The sequence below is a fragment of the Mus caroli genome, unplaced genomic scaffold (genome assembly GCF_978045245.1).
Source record: "Mus caroli unplaced genomic scaffold, Mus_caroli_1 scaffold_10, whole genome shotgun sequence".
In the NCBI taxonomy this organism is placed as follows: Eukaryota; Metazoa; Chordata; class Mammalia; order Rodentia; family Muridae; genus Mus; species Mus caroli.
This window is the reverse complement of record NW_028227265.1, coordinates 84935389-84957953: the sequence shown is the minus strand read 5'-3', so window position 1 is coordinate 84957953 and position 22565 is coordinate 84935389. Positions and strand designations below refer to the sequence as shown.

Genomic DNA, 22565 nt, shown 5'->3' with positions numbered 1-22565 from the left:
GCTTGGGTCAATAAACTCAAACAGAGAATGCAGCTCATACCCTTGACACATGTGTGCCTTGTACACACATACTGATACACATATACTAAATAAAGGAATAAGTAGATGAATGTATAAAAGTGTATAAAATGTTAAAAATGTATAAGGCAAGAATTAAATATATGTAATAAATTGGGAGAAACCCCATTTACACAAGTGAAACCAATTAAAGGATCTCCCAAATTGTTTGGAATGAGACTTTCTGCTTAGACCCAGTTTCTAGATAGTAACATTAGTCATTTCATGGACTCTTTTCTAGTGTATATCTCCCTCATTGGTTGTTTTGAGTTCTGTGCCCTGGGACTCTCTGGAGAGTCTAACAGCCCTGTTTGGTAATATTGTCCCAAATGACCCATGTTCTAGTTCTTACCAAATAACTGCCTTTTCACATTGTTTCCCTTTGGATGCTGATTCATGGATACAAATTCTACCCTTTCTGCTTCCTGCTTCTGATTGCTAGGCCATGGAAAACCAAAACCAAAACCAGCCACACAACCGATGCTGTTAAAAATGATTTATTAAGAGAAGTTTCTAAAAGTCATTGTGTGAGGAATAGTAGCCTTGTGTGCCAAATTAAAATGCAAGGAATGGAATTCAATTGACAGCTTGGGGAGAACACTCCATGGGGCTGAGTTAATTAGATGTCTCGGGCTGAACGAAGTGCGATCGTACAGTGTAACTAAATATAGAAGAAAAGATTCTTTCTTCTAAAAGTAGAGGAATTACAAGAAAGACATGGCCACATCAAGGAGAGAAATCCTGAGTTCTAACTCATCCAATCATGGTCCTGAGTTCCATAACACCAAAGTATATTGTGGGAGAGAGTAAATTGGAAAGGAACTGGAGAGGCATCAGTGTAGACATTTTAGCTACTTCTAGCCATGGCAGAACTTGGGCAGACATTTGATGTCTCCTCTACTCCATGCCCCTACTCTTAATAGAATGGCACATAACCAGGAAGTTTCTGTGGCCACTTGAACTTCAAAAGCCACTAACTACGCTTCTGTGAGAGGCTGGATGTGGTGGAGAGGGATATCTTCCAGTAATAAGATGTCTAAAGTGACTGTGTCCACTAAGAACAGAAAGAAGATTCTAGCACACAGGCCACGAGGTGACTGCACCTTGACTGGGGCATGCAAGGGGCCTGCTTTTCATTATAAAATCTGAAAGTGTTTTGGCAACTACTCCCATCATAACTGATATCTCTGATGACATCATAAAAACTTAAGCCCATTATCCTGAGGGCTTAGTGACCCAACATTTTCAAATGATATATGAATTTCCAAGTCAACGAGAACATTTTCTTAATTCTGAGATTTCATTTAAATGATGATCTTTGGGCAGGCCGATGGTCCCTCTGTTATAATTTTTCCTGTATGTTTATGTCAGTGCTGCTCCAGCTAGCTAACTGTGCCCTCGAGAGAGAGACCAGGTGTGATGTGGCATCCATGTTGGTAACAAACACACCAAAATTCTCAGTGATAGACTGTGTCCCAAGATCTGGGTTGGGGTGGGGAAGGGGGGACAAGAAAGGAAAAGCACTAGGTTTGAAGATTCATAGTTTTCAATTCATAATCTAAAAAGTTACAGATACCATGTTTCCTATGGAATGATCTTCATTAATAAAGTCACAGCTTGAGGATGGAGTTAGGGATCATCTTCATGTCTCCTCTTCAGCTTGATCCAGATGCCATTATTTGGCCTAAGAATCAAATCTCCAGCCAGGCCGAGTTCTTCTCTCTTCTGGTTGGATTCTATCCAAAAGTGCCTCAGGATACAGGCAAGAATGGTCTTCTCCTCCATGACAGCAAACTTTTGACCTTGAAGTAAAAGTAAACAGTATCACTTGAATTGTAGACACAGCTGAAACGTCAGATACAGGAGCTGCAGGGCAGCCCCCAGGCACTTCACATCCACGTAGGCCACTGAACAAAATCCCTGAGAAGACGGCTAAAACTGAAAAGTTCTGAGTGTCCCCTTTGCTCCCACAAGAGTCATATTATCTACAACAGCCAGACAATCTCGTCTTTTACAGTGCTGTGGACTTATTGATCTGTAGATTAAATATCTATGGATTCAACTGACCATGGGTTAAAATACTTTTTAAATCACATCTTTTACTGAAGATAGTCTTTTTGTCTCATCATTCATGCCCTATGCAATACAGAACAATTATTTTGCATAGCGTATATATTGTCATTAGTATGGTGGGAATCTGCAGATGATTTAAGTATACTTGAAGATATAACTATGCATTCATATGCAAATTATGCCAGCTTATACACAGGATTTTGCATCCTCAGATGGGACGCTCTGAGAGGTCCTGGACCATATCCAGTATTAGATGGGCATCAGAGGACACCTAGGGATGACACCTCTCACTCTTTCCATATTTCATTTGTTTACTTGATAAAGTGTCTCACTGTGTAGCTTTGGCTGGCCTTGAACTCACAGAGATTCCCACGTGCCTCTGACTCCTTAAGTACAAGACACCAAATCAGGCAACTCCCGACATTTTATACTAAGAATCTCTTTAGAGATAGGATTTTAAAATAATAATAAAAAATTAACATTGCATGGTTAAATTTAAATGAGTTAAATGAGATCATTAAGGTGGGTCTCTGTAGGAAGCAAGATATTTAACATGCAGGCACATACAGACGAAAGACCAAATGAAGACATACAAAAAGAAGGCCGCTATGTCTAAACCAAATGAGAGAAACCTCCCAAGATACACTGACCCTGTAGCCTGGTGAGCAATGGTTTAGTTTCTATTGTTTTGATCCATCTATTCTGTATTCTGTCTCACAAAGATCAACTCTTTCTGACTCCCCATCACGGGGATTACATGTGCACACAATCCCCAGCTTTAAATGCAAGCTCCGGACAGACTTGGGTTCTCACACTTGCATAGTACCAACTGAGCTGCCTCCCTAGCCCCTAACAATGACATATTACAACTATAGTGTAAAGCAAAGGACAGAACCCCTTTCAAAGTCTATTGCCCATGAGTAACATCACATAGTGCTTCAGAGATTCTTGGAAGTAATCTATCACCTGGGCCTGAAAGGTGAAAGTCACTTGCATGGATACAAACCAATACAGTTTCTAGGTCCAGCAGAAAATGGCACATAGGCATAGGGATGGCGTCCTTGGGAATTTTCAGGAAAGAACCGCTCTGGTCGGAATTCCTCTGGATCTGGGAAGTATCTGGGGTCTCGGTGTAGTGCGTAGGGAATGATGATTGCTTCCGTTCCTTTTGTGACTTTGTAACCGCCTGTCAGTAGCAAGCAGTGTGTTAGGACACTGGAGCCAGATGGACATCAGGAATATAACCCCCGCCCCTCCCCCATGCCACCATCAAGACTACTCACCCACGTTACAGTCCTCGCTAAGACTCCGGGCAAATAAAGGGACAGATGGGAAAACTCGGAGAGTCTCCTTAATGACGCAATCCAAATATTTAAGTTTTTTCAGGTCTTCCAAGGTGACAGGACGATGGGATCTTCCTGGTTACAGTAAATGTATAAAATGAAACACACACACACACAAACACACACACACACACTATATATATATATATATATATATATATATATATATATATATATATACACATATACACACACATATTCTAATATATTCTATATTCATATATATGTGTGTATATATGAATATAGAAGGATGTATATATATGTATATATACATGTATATATATATATATGTATATATATATATCCTTTGTGAGGTGAGACATCAGGTCAATGCAGAACCACAACAACAGTGTTGAATGTCTACAAAGCATAATTTCTAATATCATGAATAACCAAATAAAATGAAACACTGTGCCAAGTTAGAGAAACCAGGTAAACCAAGACCATATCCAGTTTTAATATGTTAATAAAGTCACATTATGAAGACAAAAGCCTCTTATTGTGATGGTTTGTATATGCCAGGGAGTGGCACTATTAGAAGGTTGTGGACCTGTTGGAGTGTGTCACTGTGGCTGTGGGTTATAAGACCCTCATCCTAGCTGCCTAGAAGCCAGTATTTATCTTCTTCAGATAAAGATATAGAACTCTCATCTCCTCCTGCACTATGCCTGCCTGGATGCTGCCATGTTCCTGCCTTGATGATAATGGCCTGAACCTCTGAACCTGAAAGCCAGCCCCAGTTAAATGTCTTTGTAAGAGTTGCCTTGGCCATGGTGTCTGTTCACAACAGTAAAACCCTAAGACACCTATGATTCCATTTAATGAGACAGGAAGTAAAATGGTGACTGCCAATGGGGAGCAGGGGTAGGGGAAGAAAGATCAATGATTGATTAGCAGTACAGGTTTCCTTTAAGGTGCTAAGAATACTTTACAGATGATAGCGTTTATTGTACAGTAGACACACATCCTCCTGCTGTATCATTCACTGTGTCAGATGCAGTCATATGAAAGGATCCTCCCTAACCCTCATAACCAGCTCTGCCTTCCCACACAGCATCTTCTTGGCGTTGCTCAAGGCACAGCCCAAGACACTAAGCTGTAGGTACATGTGTCTGTTTCACCTACTCAGCATCAGGACCATTATGAACCATCTCAGTGATCTGTGCATCCTTAGCCTCTTCTCTGGGATAGTCACATGTCAGGACATTCGTTGAATGCCTGCTAGGGAATTCACTAGGCCTTGTCAAGGAGACAGATACAGGCAGGAGTCCTACACCACCACCTCTCTGTTTACGGCAATGGCATCCCTAGGGATCAAGAATGACCATTGCTTCTGTGGACTCAGAGTCCCCAACAGAGCTAACAAAGGCACGTGTACCAAACACGTCATCCAGCTCCTGATCCACTTTCCTCTGGACTTCTGGATTAGTGCCCAGTAGGTATAAGGACCAGTTGATTGCCGCAGCAGTTGTATCGTGACCCTGTAAATATAAAAAAGGAGACATTTAGAAGTGCAGTCCTATTGGAGAATGTACGAGGAAGAAATTGAACGCACTCTGCTTCTCACAGCTTCAGTGTGACTGATGCACCTAAATCATTCAGTGCAGCTGCTCACCTCAGTGTGAGAGAGATTTAACAGTTCCTTCGCTGGGCAGAAGTGGCACGCTTCTGTAATCCTAACACTTGGGAGGAGGCCGAGGCAGGAGGATTGCTGTACTGGTTAGTTTATATTGTCAACTTTACACACCCGGGAAGAGAGGGACTCTATCGAGATATTGCCTCCATCAGACTGGCCTAAAACACATGTGGGGCCTTCTACTTGATTAATGATCGATGAGGGAGGGCCCCAGATCTCCAGCCCTGGTGTACTAGACCATCCCTAGCCAAGCGAGGACCAGGCTATACAGGAAAAGCAGCTGAACATCAGTTATCGCAAGCCACTGAGAGGCGCTCCCCTGTGGCGTCTGCTGCAGGGTTCTCCCTTGAGTTCTTGCTTTGGCAGGCCTTCACTGCTGGTGCAGACCACCAGGGATTATTTGTGGGCTTCTGAGCATGTTCTCCCACTGAAGACATTGGCTATCAGCCAATTTAATACATGGCTAGTCTCGGGCAAAATGCTACGTATTTTGTAGAAATTAATCTTCATAACTCCAGGAAACATTTTTTTTTCAAAAAGTTAAATAACTTCCCAAGGAAGCAAAAGCAGGAAATGAACACTAGCCCTGCCGATGAATCAGAGGCTGCACCATTCTGTGTGAGACTCTGGTATGGCTGGTGGTGAGGAGTCAAGTCACCATTGGGACAGCCTGATGCTCCACCCACTTCGTATTTCAAGCCTTCACCTCTTTCCTCCTTCTCATCTCCCTGTGGTATTTCCATACACCTGCCACCCTTTACGAAGCAGCTCTGGGGTGCAACCAAGATCCAGGTGCCATTGCTTGGCTGTCTGCTAATTTACAGGAGGAAGCACTCCTAAGAACTCATTTCCTTCTCTTGAATATAAAGGGGTAACCTCCCATTCAAGTGTATTGGAGAAGATGTCTCCTGAGCTTCCTATGGGTGAAGTTAAACATGCCGAAGACTTTACAGAAGCAAGCACCACAATGACTGAATCATTTAATGTTCTTTGGTCTTGCTTTGGTCCAGTGTTTCGAGACTATGCCTGTATTCTTCCATTTTGGAAAAGAGTGTATATTCTAGGCTATTATATACTGGAAAGTGTGTAATTAGTTTTTTGATTCCACAAGAGTCACAGTGAAGAGCCTGTCATGAGTCATAGAAGAGAGTAAGACTGCTAAAGACTATGGGATTTTTAAGTTGGAATAAATGCATTTTGCCTCATGAGATGGCCATGAGCCTGTTGGATGAAGGGGCTGAATGTCAGTGGTTTGAATGAGAAGTATCCCCCATCAGCTCCGTATTTGAGCACTTGGTCCTAGGCTGCTGGCACTGTTAGGGAGGTCATAGGGCATTTAGGATGTGGAGCCTTGCTGGAAAGAAAAACAACTCTCTAAGACAGGCCTCTCCCAACTTGGATATCACCCTCTCAGCTACCCATGTGATAAAGGGGATCAGCCAGCAGTTGTTTTTTGGGGAACTGAATCCACAGTCTCACATATACTAGGCAAGTAATCTACCATGAGATTCCCTGACCCTGGCCCAAAAGGAAAAATTTTAAACCATCAATTCATCTAGCTCTCTGTTTACCACACAGAGAAGCCAGTTAGAGCTGGAATGGCCGGAGGCACTTTATTTAATTCATTGGCACAGATCACGAATAAGAACAAAGGCCTTCAGACCCTTCCTACCTACAACTGTGTTCTCTTAAGTGGTAGAACCCCTTCCCTAGAGATCAACCGATGAGGCAATTCCATTTGCATATTGTTGCCTTTGTTGCCTATGCTTTTAGGGGTCATCTTCAAGAAATTAGTTCCTAGATCAGTCACTAGGGAGCTCTCCCCATATTTTTCCTTATTAGTTTTACAGTTTCATGTCTGACAGTTACATCTTTAACCCAGTTTGAGTTCATTCTTGTGTAAAGGGTAGAATAGGGCTCAGTTTCTATCCTTCTGCACGTGGCTATCTAATTTTAGAGACTCTGTCTAATGTAAATTCTTCCCACTGTGTATCTCAGCATCTCTGTCAAACATCAACTGATTATAAATACAGAATTACTTTCTGGATCTCTAACCCATCCCAATGGTCTCTATATATGTTTTTATACTCTAACCACGCTGTTTCAGTTACTATAGCTTTTAAGAGTATTTTTAAAGTAACCAAGTGACTCCTTTATTCTTTTTTTTACACAAGACTGTTTTGAATTTTCAGTGTCTTTTATGGTTGTTTTCATATGAACTTTAGGCTTGGTTTTCCTATTATCCAAAATAAGTCATTGGGATCTTGTTAAGAACTCCACTGATGCCAGGTGTGGTGGCTCACGCCTTTAATCCCAGCACTCGGGAGGCAGAGGCAGGTGGATTTCTGAGTTTGAGGCCAGCCTGGTCTACAAAGTGAGTTCCGGGACAGCCGGGGCTACGCAGAGAAACCCTGTCTCAAAAAACAAACAAACAAACAAACAAACAAACAAACAAACAAACAAACAAACAAAAAAAGACTCCACCGGGTATGAATAATGCAGATGCTTATCAACAGGTGACTGGGTCTTTAAATTGTAGGCTATGTATAATAAAATCATGTACATTCTCCTTTAAAACTAGGATATCCTATTATTTGTGATAATATGGATGAATCTTAGGGAGCATAAGGGAAAGTAAAATAAGCCACGATAAAAGAAAAATAATACATGATTTCACTAACATGTATACACTAACAATAGTTTAACTCATAGGCATACCCAATAAAGACAGTTGCCAGAGAGTGGCTGGTAGCTGGGAAGGACAGGAAGGAGAGATGCTCAAAAAATACAAATCTCAGTGTAAGCAATGAATCCTCATAATCTATAGCACAGGTTTATGGCTACAATCAATTACAATGTATTATGTACTCCTAAAGAGTAAAGTTTGGGGCTGGAGAGATGGCTCAGCAGTTAAGAGCACTGACTGCTCTTCCGAAGGTTCTGAGTTCAATTCCCAGCAACCACGTGACCACCTATAAAGAGGCCTGAAGCCCTCTTCTGGCATGCAAGTGTACATGCAGAAAGAGTGCTCAAATATTTAAGCATTCAAGTCTTTTGAATGTTCTCACTCCAGAACTGGAGTTGATGAACACGATGTGCACATTCCCTAATGTGTACATGTATCAAAGTATCACACTGGATCCCAGAACCAGAAACAATAGTTATCTACCAGTTAAAAATGAATTAAGAATTTGCCCTGCATCCAGATGGCAGGCGGCAGAGTAGCCAATGAAATGCAAGGCGCAGCACTCAAGGGCCCTCTGGAAGCCCAGGCACATTTTTTATAACCTCCACTTGCAAGCTGTTGCTACATCATAGGACTTTCTGAAACCTTAGTTCCGCAATCCACATGTAGAAAGCTCCATTCTCTGTAATATTCTTATAATAAATGCAGTATATTTGCAAGAAGTATTTTTAAGAATTATTAAAATGCTAAAAAATATTCCATTAGAATCACAAACTAGTACGATTCTCTTTGTCTAAAGCAACCTCATAGCTGTAGCTAAGGGCCAGACTTAAAAAGGAGTGTAATGGCCCTGTTTGGGGAGGTTAAGAAAGAACGTAAGGCAAGATAGGGAACTGAGGACAATGTGAGACTTTGTGTCCTCTTAAGAGAAGTCTGGAGACCCTTAAATTTTCTTAATAAAAAGAAATCATATGTCTATCATTATCCTTTTCTTGAGTTTTATAGTTTCTGACGATGATATAAAAATTTTCCAGTTATACTAGAGTGCATGCAAGCACGTGTGTGTGTGTGTGTGTGTGTGTGTGTGTGTGTGTGTATGTGTTTGAATGATAGTACATGCATAGAGGTCAAAGAGTGACTTTTGGGAGGTAGATTTTTCCTTCCACCACATTGGTTGCAAAGATCCAACTCCAGTGCCCAAGCTTGGTAGCAAACACTTCACTCCCTGGGCCATCTTGATGGTCTCATTTCTATGGAGGATTTCTTTTTGGATAAGATTTATTTTTATGTGTCTTGGTGTTTTGCTTGAATGTATGTCTGTATAAGAGTGCCATAGCCCCTGGAAGTAGAGTTACAGACAGCTGTGAGCTGCCAGGTAGATACTGGGACTTGAACCCAGGTCCTTTAGAAGAGCAGCCAGTCTGCCCAGCACCCTGCCCCATTTGCTTGCTTGTTGCTGTGGTGCTGGGAATGGAACCTAGTTCTTGCATTAAGCAGGTGTTGCCGCCATGAGTACATCCTGAGTTGTGAAATACAGTAAGGAAAATTACCTGGCGATAAAAGTTACCTCAAACATGAAGGTGTCAACTTCCTCTCGGATGTCTTCCTGGCTTAATCTGTTTCCTTCCTCATCAGTCACACTCAAAAGCAAGTCAAGGAAAGCCTTGCGCTTATTTTTGGAGGGCATAGGACCCCTGCCAGCACCCGTCCAGTCTTCCTCTGCCTTCCTTTCTTTGACTCGTTCAGCTATGACCTGTAGGATTTCAATAATGTTGAACCAAAACTTGCACTTTTGGTCCATTTTCCTATGGAAACATGCTGTCTTCTCCCCTCTCCCCCCCTGATACTTTCTCAGTTCATTTCAGTGACAGCTTAGGTTCTTGTGAACCAGCACCAAAGCCTCTGGTTAACACCGAGGATGTCATGTGGTGAAACTCTTAACTACAAATGGAATGACAGCACAAACTCGGAGTTTCCAAGTACCAGTTTTGCAGTCTTTCTAACTGGGGAATAGAGTCACTGTCTAGGAAACATCCCCTAGGGATGTGTGGGAAGTAATGAGGAACAGTGCAGATGGGAGGGAGAACCCGGCTCCAGAGGACACTGATTCTAGGATGATTCTATCAAGTTATGGAGACAGGCAATGGCAAGTTAATGAACCAACAGCTGATGCCATGTCACTCTACATGTTTGCTCTTCAGTGAGTCTGGTACACTGTGCCTTTGAGTGTTAGTGTGACTGGGTCCCTAGCCACATCTAGGTCTCAGGTGATAGCCATACAAGAGGGCTTCTCTGCTTATATCTACTTTTGTCCCTAACACTCTGCAAGCACCTGACTTTTGTCCACAGGCCCCCATTTCACGTATCACATGACAAGCATTGTGTTTGCATTATAATACGTTGCCCCACAACCTCAAAGTCACCATTCACTTAGCAGAGCCTGCCTTTGTGGACTGATCTTCTCTCCAGATCAAGAACACTGGCAAGCATTGTAGAATGTTCACTAGATCTGAAATTAACCACAAAAATAGTCCACACATCTGTTGTGCTTGCATATACTTTCTTTCTCCTGTTGGGTAATTGAGTTATCGCATGAAGAGGCTTACATGAGTAGATTCTCAGAAATTTGGGAACAAAATACTATGTTTTCTTTGTGGATTTTATAAGTGTTTACATATCAATATATAGTTTTTAATATTTGCAAAATGAATGGTATTTTCTATGTAGTCTAGAATTCATTACTTATTGTCACTGATGTCGATGCATGATATTTGGAGCGGGGGTGGAATGTAATCATAAAATGTGACCTGCTTCTCCTCCTGCTACCTGATGCTTGTACTGCGGACAACTCAGGGCATTATCTCATTCACTAAACATCGACTGACTTCACCACGTGATCATTGGTGGCTTTTCCTTACCACAAAGAAGAATTCCCAGTATACTTCAAGCAGTAATAACAGGAAAAAAAGATATTTAAACAGGAACATTTCAACACATTTTAAACTGCATTTTCATGTATGGTTTCAATTAAACGTTGCTCTTTGATAAACATGTCATGAATACAAAAATGATTCTGCTATGCTTAAAACAAAGCCCTTATCTCCTGCTTATTTTTCAATTTGTAAAGAAAATAGTACTATCAAATTAATTTTCACTGATTTCTGCTCTGTGCTGAGTTAGATGTTCTTTCATCTGAGAGCTACTGCCTTCCCTTCCCAAAACCTTTCCCAAGAGACTCGTGTATGGATCTCCGTCTCTTTCCTCTCTCATCCACAACCCTGTTGGCAAATCAGCATAGGAAGTCCACAGATGCTCTTTCATTATTGTTATAGATAACCTACTCGCTGAGACTGCTCTCTGAGACGGTAGGGTGCTTGTGTAACTCGTTTCTCTTTCTCCAACACTGGGTACCAGCCTTGACACCCAGCAAGTATTTCATTAGTGCTATTTGAATAGGTAACTTAAATGTAATATTAATAATTGTTTTTGTATTTCTATCTAATTTAACTCTTGGAGAACAAATATTCTACTATATGGCCTACATCTGGGTTTCCTATAAAAACCAAAACCAAAACAAAACAAAAAAATCCTGGACTGAAGAATATCCTAAGATTTGATGATAGCTGCATAACATTGCGAAATCATTTAATTCCACTTGATTCTGTGCTTTGTATATATTAACACACACACACACACACACACACAACTTACATTGTTGGTGAAAGTATGTAGGCATTTTAGTCCCCTTTTGTGGTCCCGTCCTTCTTTAAACAAAGGGTACCAAGAGTCAAACCAAAGCCAGGGCATCTTCATTCTTCTATATATCATATCACTCATCCTATAAATGGGATAACATCACCTTTTATATCAGAACATTATCTCCAGACATTTGGTACCTGGCCTTGATAAAGTTAATAAATGAAATGTTGCCAATTGCTCTTCAATGCTAATAGAGATCCATATTTGATACCAAATGGTGAAATAAGAGATTAATATACATACCATGGAACTGAAACAAATAATACATGTATTAGAGAAATAATAAAAATCTGCTATGAAACATGCAGACAGCCTCTGGTCAGTGCTTTTGTCTCTACAGTGTGAATTCCCAACTTCTGAGGAATGTTAGTGCATTTGTACCAAAGGTTTAGTTGAAATTTGACTTTCAGGGCCACAAGCCTCTTCCGGGCAGACCAGCACCAGGGTAGCTAGGGTGCAGGGTCGGCTGACACTCGCCAGCTACCCACAACACCCGCCACAGGATCTTGAGACTTCTGGTGAGTGGAACACAGCTTCTGCTCCAGTCCAATCACGCGGGACCTGAGACTGCTTTGGTTGGGGAGGCAGAAATCCGGCCTGAGTGGGGCCACAAGCCTCTTCCGGTCAGACCAACACCAGGGTAGCTAGGGCACAGGGTCGGCTGACACTCGCCAGCTACCCACAACACCCGCCACAGGATCTTGAGACTTCTGGTGAGTGTAACACAGCTTCTGCTCCAGTCCAATCACGTGGGACCTGACACTGCTTTGGTTGGGGAGCCAAAAATCCGGCCTGAGTAGGGCCACAAGCCTCTTCCGGTCAGACCAGCACCGGGGTAGCTAGAGTGCAGGGTCGGCTGACACCCGCCAGCTACCCAGGACACCCACCACAGGATTTTGAGACTTCTGGTGAGTGGAACACAGAGTCTGCTCCAATCTTTGAACAGTGACAACGATAACAACTAACCCCAGAGATTACCAGATGGCGAAAGGTAAACATAATAATCTTACTAACAGAAACCAAGACCACTCACCATCATCAGAACCCAGCACTCCCACTTAGCCCAGTCCAGGGCACCCCAACACACTGGAAAAGCTAGACACAGATCTAAAAGCATATCTCATGATGATGGTAGAGGACATCAAGAAGGACTTTAATAACTCACTTAAAGAATTACAGGAGAACATGGCTAAAGAGTTACAAGTCCTTAAAGAAAAACAGGAAAACACAACCAAACTGGTAGAAGTCCTTAAAGAAAAACAGGAAAACACAACCAAACTGGTAGAAGTCCTTAAAGAGAAACAGGAAAACACATCCAAACAGATGATGGAAATGAACAAAACCATACTAGACCTAAAAAAGGAAGTAGACACAATAAAGAAAACCCAAAACGAGGCAACACTGGAGATAGAAACCCTAGGAAAGAAATCTGGAACCATAGATACGAGCACCAGCAACAGAATACAAGAGATGGAAGAGAGAATCTCAGGTGCAGAAGATTCCATAGAGAACATCAGCACAACAATCAAGGAAAATGTAAAACGCAAAAAGATCCTAACTCAAAACATCCAAGAAATACAGGACACAATGAGAAGACCAAACCTACTGATAATAGGAGTGGATGAGAATGAAGATTTTCAACTCAAAGGACCAGCAAACATCTTCAACAAAATTATAGAAGAAAACTTCCCAAATCTAAAGAAAGAGATACCCATGAACATACAAGAAGCCTACAGAACTCCAAATAGACTGGACCAGAAAAGAAATACCTCCCGACACATAATAATCAGAACAACAAATGCACTAAATAAAGATAGAATACTAAAAGCAGTAAGAGAAAAAGGCCAAGTAACATATAAAGGCAAGCCTATCAGAATTACACCAGATTTTTCACCAGAGACTATGAAAGCCAGAAGATCCTGGACAGATGTTATACAGACACTAAAAGAACACAAATTCCAGCCCAGGCTACTATACCCAGCCAAACTCTCAATTAACATAGATGGAGAAACCAAAGTATTCCATGACAAAACAAAATTCACACATTATCTCTCCACGAATCCAGCCCTTCAAAGGATAATAACAGAAAAAAACCAATACAAGGACGGGAACCAAGCCCTAGAAACAACAAGAAGGTAATCCCTCAACAAACCTAAAAGAAGACAGCCACAAGAACAGAATGCCAACTTTAACAACAAAAATAACAGGAAACAACAATTACTTTTCCTTAATATCTCTTAATATCAATGGACTCAACTCCCCGATAAAAAGACATAGACTAACAAACTGACTACACAAACAAGACCCAACATTTTGCTGCTTACAGGAAACTCATCTCAGAGAAAAAGATAGACACTACCTCAGAATGAAAGGCTGGAAAACAATTTTCCAAGCAAATGGTATGAAGAAACAAGCTGGAGTAGCCATTCTAATATCTGATAAGATTGACTTCCAACCCAAAGTCATCAAAAAAGACAGGGAGGGGCACTTTATACTCATCAAAGGTAAAATCCTCCAAGAGGAACTATCAATCCTGAATATCTATGCTCCAAATACAAAGGCAGCCACATTCATTAAAGAAACTTTAGTAAATCTCAAAGCACACATTGCACCTCATACAATAATAGTGGGAGACTTCAACACACCACTTTCACCAATGGACAGATCATGGAAACAGAAACTAAACAGGGACACAGTGAAACTAACAGAAGTTATGAATCAAATGGATCTGGCAGATATCTACAGAACATTCTATCCTAAAACAAAAGGATATACCTTGTTCTCAGCACCTCATGGTACCTTCTCCAAAATTGTCCACATAATTGGTCACAAAACAGGCCTCAACAGATACAAAAATATTGAAATTGTCCCATGCATCCTATCAGATCACCATGGACTAAGGCTGATCTTCAATAACAAAATAAATAATAGAAAGCCAACCTTCACGTGGAAACTGAACAACACTCTTCTCAATGATACCTTGGTCAAGGAAGGAATAAAGAAAGAAATTAAGGACTTTCTGGAGTTTAATGAAAATGAAGCCACAACATACCCAAACTTATGGGACGCAATGAAAGCATTTCTAAGAGGAAAACTCATAGCTCTGAGTGCCTCCAAAAAGAAACTAGAGAGAGCACACATTAGCAGCTTAACAACACACCTAAAAGCTCTAGAACGAAAGGAAGCAAATTCACCCAAGAGGAGTAGTCGGCAAGAAATAATCAAACTCAGGGGTGAAATCAACCAAGTGGAAACAAGAAGAACAATTCAAAGAATCAACCAATCGAGCAGCTCGTTCTTTGAGAAAATCAACAAGATAGATAAACCCTTAGCCAGACTCACTAGAGGGCATAGGGAAAGTACTCTAATTAACAAAATCAGAAATGAAAAGGGAGACATAACAACAGATCCTGAAGACATCCAAAACACCATCAGATCCTTCTACCAAAGGCTATACTCAACAAAACTGGAGAACCTGGATGAAATGGAGAAGTTCCTAGACAGATACCAGGTACCAAAGTTGAATCAAGATCAGGTTAATGATCTAAACAGCCCTATATCCCCCAAAGAAATAGAAGCAGTCATTAATAGTCTCCCAACCAAAAAAAGCCCAGGACCAGATGGGTTTAGTGCAGAGTTCTATCAGACCTTCAAAGAAGATCTAATCCCAGTTCTTCACAAACTATTCCATAAAATAGAAACAGAAGGTACTCTACCCAACTCATTCTATGAAGCCACAATTACTCTGATACCTAAACCACAAAAAGACCCAACAAAGATAGAAAACTTCAGACCAATATCCCTTATGAATATTGATGCAAAAATCCTCAATAAAGTTCTTGCTAACCGAATCCAAGAACACATCAAAACAATCATCCATCCTGACCAAGTAGGTTTCATCCCAGGGATGCAGGGATGGTTCAATATACGGAAATCCATCAACGTAATCCAGTATATAAACAAACTCAAAGACAAAAACCACATGGTCATCTCGTTAGATGCGGAAAAAGCATTTGACAAGATCCAACACCCATTCATGATAAAAGTCTTGGAAAGATCAGGAATTCAAGGCCCATACCTAAACATGATAAAAGCAATCTACAGCAAACCAGTAGCCAACATCAAAGTAAATGGTGAGAAGCTTGAAGCAATCCCTCTAAAATCAGGGACTAGACAAGGCTGTCCACTTTCTCCATACCTATTCAACATTGTACTTGAAGTCCTAGCCAGAGCATTTCGACAACAAAAGGAGATCAAAGGGATACAAATTGGAAAAGATGAAGTCAAAATATCACTTTTTGCAGATGATATGATAGTATATATAAGTGACCCTAAAAATTCCTCCAGAGAACTCCTAAACCTGATAAACAGCTTCGGTGAAGTAGCTGGATAGAAAATTATCTCAAACAAATCAATGGCCTTTCTCTACACAAAGAATAAACAGGCTGAGAAAGAAATTAGGGAAACAACACCCTTCTCAATAGTCACAAATAATATAAAATATCTTGGCGTGACTCTAACTAAGGAAGTGAAAGATCTGTATAATAAAAACTTCAAGTCTCTGAAGAAAGAAATTATAGAAGATCTCAGAAGATGGAAAGATCTCCCATGCTCATGGATTGGCAGGATCAACATTGTAAAAATGACTGTCTTGCCAAAAGCAATCTACAGATTCAATGCAATCCCCATCAAAATTCCAACTCAATTCTTCAACGAATTAGAAAGTGCAATCTGCAAATTCATCTGGAATAACAAAAAACCTAGGATAGCAAAAACTCTTCTCAAGGATAAAAGAACCTCTGGTGGAATCACCATGCCGGACCTAAAGCTTTACTACAGAGCAATTGTGATAAAAACTGCGTGGTACTGGTATAGTGACAGACAAATAGACCAATGGAATAGAATTGAAGACCCAGAAATGAACCCACACACCTACGGTCATTTGATCTTCGACAAGGGAGCTAAAAACATCCAGTGGAAGAAAGACAGCATTTTCAACAAATGGTGCTGGCACAACTGGTTGTTAACATGTAGAAGAATGCGAATCGATCCATTCCTATCTCCTTGTACTAAGGTCAAGTCTAAGTGGATCAAGGAACTTCACATAAAATCAGAGACACTGAAACTTATAGAGGAGAAAGTGGGGAAAAGCCTTGAAGATATGGGCACAGGGGAATATTCTTGAATAGAACAGCAATGGTTTGTGCTGTAAGATCGAGAATTGACAAGTGGGACCTCATGAAACTGCAAAGCTTCTGCAAGGCAAAAGACACCATCAATAAGACAAAAAAACCACCAACAGATTGGGAAAGGATCTTTACCTATCCTAAATCAGATAAGGGACTAATATCCAATATATATAAAGAACTCAAGAAGGTGGACTCCAGAAAGTCAAATAACCCCATTAAAAAATGGGGCTCAGAACTGAACAAAGAATTCTCACCTGAGGAATACCGAATGGCAGAGAAGCACCTGAAAAAATGTTCAACATCCTTAATCATCAGGGAAATGCAAATCAAAATAACCCTGAGATTCCACCTCACACCAGTCAGAATGGCTAAGTTCAAAAATTCAGGTGACAGCAGATGCTGGCGAGGATGTGGAGAAAGAGGAACACTCCTCCATTGTTGGTGGGATTGCAAGCTTGTACAACCACTCTGGAAATCAGTCTGGCGGTTCCTCAGAAAACTGGACATAGTACTACCAGAGGATCCAGCAATACCTCTCCTGGGTATATATCCAGAAGATGTCCCAACCGGTAAGAAGGACACATGCTCCACTATGTTCATAGCAGCCCTATTTATAATAGCCAGAAGCTGGAAAGAACCCAGATGTCCCTCAACACAGGAATGGATACAGAAATTATGGTACATTTACACAATGGAGTACTACTCAGCTATTAAAAAGAATGAATTTATGAAATTCCTAGCCAAATGGATGGACCTGGAGGGCATCATCTTGAGTGAGGTAACACAATCACAAAGGAACTCACACAATATGTATTCACTGATAAGTGGATATTAGCCCAAAACTTAGGATACCCAAGATATAAGATACAATTTGCTAAACGCATGAAACTCAAGAAGAATGAAGACCAAATTATGGACAATATGCCCCTTCTTAGAATTGGGAACAAAACACCCATGGAAGGAGTTACAGAGACAAAGTTTCGAGCTGTGATGAAAGGATGGACCATCTAGAGACTGCCATATCCAGGGATTCATCCCATAATCAGCTTCCTAACGCTGACACCATTGCATACACTAGCAAGATTTTGCTGAAAGGACCCAAATATAGCTGTCTCTTGTGAGACTATGCCGGGGTCTAGCAAACACAGGAGTGGATGCTCACAGTCAGCTATTGGATGTATCACAGGGCTACCAATGGAGAAGCTAGAGAAAGTACCCAAGGAGCTAAAGGGATCTGCAACCCTATAGTTGGAACAACATGATGAACTAACCAGTACCCCAGAGCTCTTGTCTCTAGCTGCATATATATCGAAAGATGGCCTAGTCGGCCATCACTGGAGAGAGGCCCATTGGACTTGCAAACTTTATATGCCCCAATATAGGGGAATGCCAGGGCCAAAAGAATGGGAATGGGTGGGTAGGGAAGTGGGGGGCGCTATGGGGGACTTTTGGGATAGCATTGGAAATGTAATTGAGGAAAATATGCAATAAAAAATATTAAAAATTAAAAAAAAAAAGAAATCTGACTTTCTTTAAGCTCTCTACTCTCCTGAAGTCAGTGAGACGGATCAGCAGGTGAAGGAACCTGCTTCCGTGGCCTGATCACCCGAGTTCTGACCTTGGGATACACATGACAGAAGGGAACAACCAACACGTTGTTCTCTACTTTCACATGTGCATCAGGATACATGCACATGAGCACATAAAATAATTTAAAATGATGTAGAAAAGGAAGTGGTCTTTGACACATCACACATGAGATAGCAACCTGCTGTGACATTGTCCGAGCACTTGCCTCTCATTTTAAGTGACAGGGCAGACAGACTGCTTCTCAGCCTTCTTTAGAACAACCTCAAAGACAGCTCTTTAGAGAGGCCTTCCCTGGGCACTATTTTCTAGAACATACCCATGTTTGGTAATATGATAACAACTACATCTTTTCTTTGTCAGTGACTGTTACAGTTCCTAAATTTATATTTCTTTTTTTTTATTAGATATTTTCTTTATACACATTTCAAGTGCTATCCCAAAAGTTCCCTATACCCTCCCTCCACCCTGCTTCCCTACCCACCCACTCCCACTTCTTGGCCCTGGCATTCCCCTGTATTGGGGCATATAAAGTTTGCAATACCAAGGGGCCTCTCTTCCCAGTGATTGCTGACTAGGCCATCTTCTGCTACATATGCAGCTAGAGATACGAGCTCTGGGGCTACTGGTTGGTTCATATTGTTGTTCCACCTATAGGGTTGCAGACCCCTTCCGCTCCTTGGGTGCTTTCTCTAGCTTCTCCATTGGGGGCCCTGTGTTCCATCTTATAGATGACTGTGAGGATCTACTTCTGTATTTGCCAGGCACTGGCATAGCCTCAGCATAGCTATAACAGGGTCCCTTCAGCAAAATCTTTCTGGCATTGTGCAATAGTGTCTGGGTTTGGTGGCTGATTATGGGATGGATCCCCGGGTGGGGTATTGGATAATTCATTCTTCCTTAGAATAGGGAACAAAATACCCACAAAAGGAGTTATGAGACAAAGTTTAGACCTAAGATGAAAGGATGGACTATCTAAATTTATATTTCTCGTTTCAATCTCCTATGCTATTCTGTCGTCTGTGTCAGTTTAAAGCTGCCTGGTAACTGTGTGGTAGCTGCGTGATCACTGCTGTTCAATAAACAGTTGTTCAGATGAAACTAGTTGGAGGAATGAATTAACGTAGTATAAATCAAATTGAATCCCATTTCCATCTCTTAATAGATAATTCCAACCACTTTTAAAGTTAAAACAAACAAACAAACAAACAAACAAACAGCTGCCTCAATTGCACAGTCAGCACCCACTCAGTGTGGAAGAGGTGGAAGAAAATAAATGACATGAAAAATTTCTCAGTAGAGAAGAAAAACATACACTGAAAAGTGATCAGTGATCACCACTGACAGCACTCTGATATAGATCTTCTAGAGCAGTGGTTTTCCACTAATTAAAGCTGGGACCCTTTAATGCAGTTCTTCATGTTGTGGTGACCCCCAACCATAAAATTATTTTTGTTGCTACTTCATAACTATAATTTTCTGGTTTTATGAATATAATATAAATATCTGTGTTTTCCAGTAGTCTTAAGTGACTCTTGTGAAAGGATTGTTCAACCCCCAATGGTCTCACATCCTGCAGGTTGAAAACCACTGTTCAAGGGTGTTCTTCTTACAAATAATATATAGAAATAGTTTGCTGTGCTATTAATGCTTTTAGATTTTTCTTTGGTCATTTGGTATCAAGATGCAGTTGGAGATTTTAAATTTCTGTAGCACTCAGATATGCTATAATTTACATTTACAACAAATTTCCTGTTGCTAAAGTTAACACTTATGTTCTGAGCTGAATTTTTTTTTCAAAAATTTCACTTCAAACACGATGAAAATAGCACATAAATGGATGTGATCAGCAGTGGTTTTCAAGCCCAGATCAGTAAATATTTTAAAGAAAATTAGAAGACAACCCCCACCCACCCACCCACACATACATACCTATACACTGTACGGACATACTCGGAATCATTATTGCTTTGAGCTCCGATGTTCTTCCCCATAGCCGTTTCTGCAAAACACAGATGAGAAGCAGCTGTTGACTATGCAGTCAGCTTGTGTTTGCTGAATGACGAGGGGGACACTGGAAAACACCAAATCCTGTTCTCTTCAGTTTGCTCTCCTTTTCTCTTCTGCATCTCCGACTTCCAGTTCCTTCCTGTCATCCTTTCCCCTTTGTCCTTTCAGGCAAAGTGACAAGGTGACTGCTCCAGTCACCTCGCTCAAAATGGCTGCTGCTTCTTGGGGAGGCTCATATTGGTAACTCCAACCTGAAGGATCCCAGGTCTTTTCCAATCAGTCCCCTCGTTTGTCCTACCCATGGAATCTTGTTTTCTAGTTAAGCCATTTAATTTCCATAGGATAAACCTATCTGACTCACCACAGATTATATCCAGAGCACAAAGAGTGATGTGAAAAAAACAATTAAAGGCTTCTTGGTTGACGTGGTTTTCAAGCTTATTAACCAATATATTTGCTTGCTCGTTCATGACATCCAAGAAATCCTCCAGAATGGTAAAATGGAAAGTGGGCGTTAGCATCTTCCTCCTGGTGCGCCATTTGCTCCCCGTACTGCAAGCACAGCACAGCAGTATCATCAATCAGAGAGGGATAAAGCCACAGCGTGGCAGCCATGGACCCAGACTGGTCAGTACAACTCACAGCCTCTCAATGATCTCATTCGAACAAGAAAGACAGACGAGTAGGGTATTTTCACCTATGCCCCCTGTGTAGCTATTTGGACCTTGCTCTACAATGTTGCTAGTTAAAATTCCTTCCATAAAACTGAAGATGTTGAGACGATTTTGCCTGTTTCCAAGAGGAATTTCTGAATATCAGTTCCTCCCACAAGCTTTATTCTTCAGACAGCCACGTGCTCCTTAATTTCTCGACCTGAATTTCTATGGTTGCAATCCTGCAAAATAGTTTATACTAACTGCCTTTTCCCGGCTGAGCCTTCTCTTGGGGAAAGCAGCTTATCTCCAGGTGCCAGATGACAGCTGACTTATATATGTAGCTGGGGCTGCCTGGCTTTGCTGCTAACTTTTCAAGGCTTCCCTCCATAACATATGTTCACGCTTCTGCAGACCTCCCTCCTAATTCTTGGGGGTGCTTTCTACACTTCTTAACTTGTAACTTCTGGTTGTAAGCATGCCTGGCTAGGGACCATCTATTACCATGGCTAGAGGTTACCAGACACTTGGAGGTTGTCTATTAAACAAGCAGACACTGTCTTACTATTAAGTCTCAAACCCTGGAACAAATAGCTGAGGTGCCTATTTAACATATCCAAGTAGTCCTGGCCACTGCGTTCTCCCAGTGTCCTTCCATCTACAGCCAAGGGTCCACCTCCTCCTCTTTGTAGCTTTGCCCTCTTGGTTCCGGCACCTGGTCCCCCTCTCCTCACCTGCTTAGGGGCATGTCAACCCTGGACTCTCTGAGATATCTCTGCCTCTCCCACTACGCTCTCCCTTTTCTCTACAATAAACTTTCTCATGCACCATGCTTAGGAGCAATCATGTCCCTTTCTTTTGATCTCTTTTGTTCATTCACTCACCTTGTAAGGAGTCCTAGTCCCAGCCACGGCTGTAGGAACTTGTACAAAAACGATTTATCAATTTGCTTAGAACTGGTCAAAATCACCTTAAGAAGAGAATTTTTAAACAAACAAAAAAAATATGAGGAATTTAGACATCAAAACACTAGAGGATCAGACCTAGAGCATTGTCTGCTTTTCAGATCAATATTTATCAGCATTTGTTTTTCTCTGTGGTTCCTTAAGTCTTATGCCTCAGAGAAATTTACTCAAGAGTTTTGAACATAAATAAGTTGTGACTCAAGCCTGGGGACGAAATGGAGCCAAGGAAAATGGAAAGGTGAATCCCGATTGTCTTTGGCTTTTGTTTTCACTATGCAGGATTCTTCGTCTCCAGAGTTTGCACACTTAATGACTTCACTTATAGAAACTAGAGCTAAGTCATCATTGAAGCCAATTCATATCCTGACCATGGAACCGTTGATTCAGAAACATGGGGGAAAACATTTCATTCCCTAGAACCAAATTAGACTAGCTACACAGCCCTATTGAGAGAAAAGAGGGGACTTACAAAAAAAATCCCACCTCTTATTGAAGCTTGCCCTTACAAATCAAACTTTCATCCCATCTGCGACAAGCTCATAATGTGAATGGAGATCAGTTATGCTATGTTCTCATCCTGTATATTTAGCCTGCTTAGAATTAGCTG

General features: G+C 41.2%; 1 protein-coding gene across 1 annotated transcript in view; it reads right to left on the bottom strand.

Moving 5' to 3' along the window:
• Positions 1–538: 538 nt before the first annotated feature.
• The window catches only part of Cyp4v2 (cytochrome P450 family 4 subfamily V member 2), a 33075-nt gene continuing 11048 nt past the window's right edge, over positions 539–22565 (bottom strand). Inside the window, exons 3-11 of the mRNA XM_021170035.3 lie at positions 21878–21963; positions 20702–20892; positions 20263–20332; positions 11507–11633; positions 9363–9548; positions 4852–4954; positions 3414–3548; positions 3137–3316; positions 539–1859 (exon numbers count right to left, since the gene is read on the bottom strand). Of these exons, the coding sequence (XP_021025694.1) occupies positions 1687–1859; positions 3137–3316; positions 3414–3548; positions 4852–4954; positions 9363–9548; positions 11507–11633; positions 20263–20332; positions 20702–20892; positions 21878–21963 (1251 nt within the window). The 3' untranslated portion in view covers positions 539–1686. The remainder of the gene's footprint in view (positions 1860–3136; positions 3317–3413; positions 3549–4851; positions 4955–9362; positions 9549–11506; positions 11634–20262; positions 20333–20701; positions 20893–21877; positions 21964–22565) is intronic.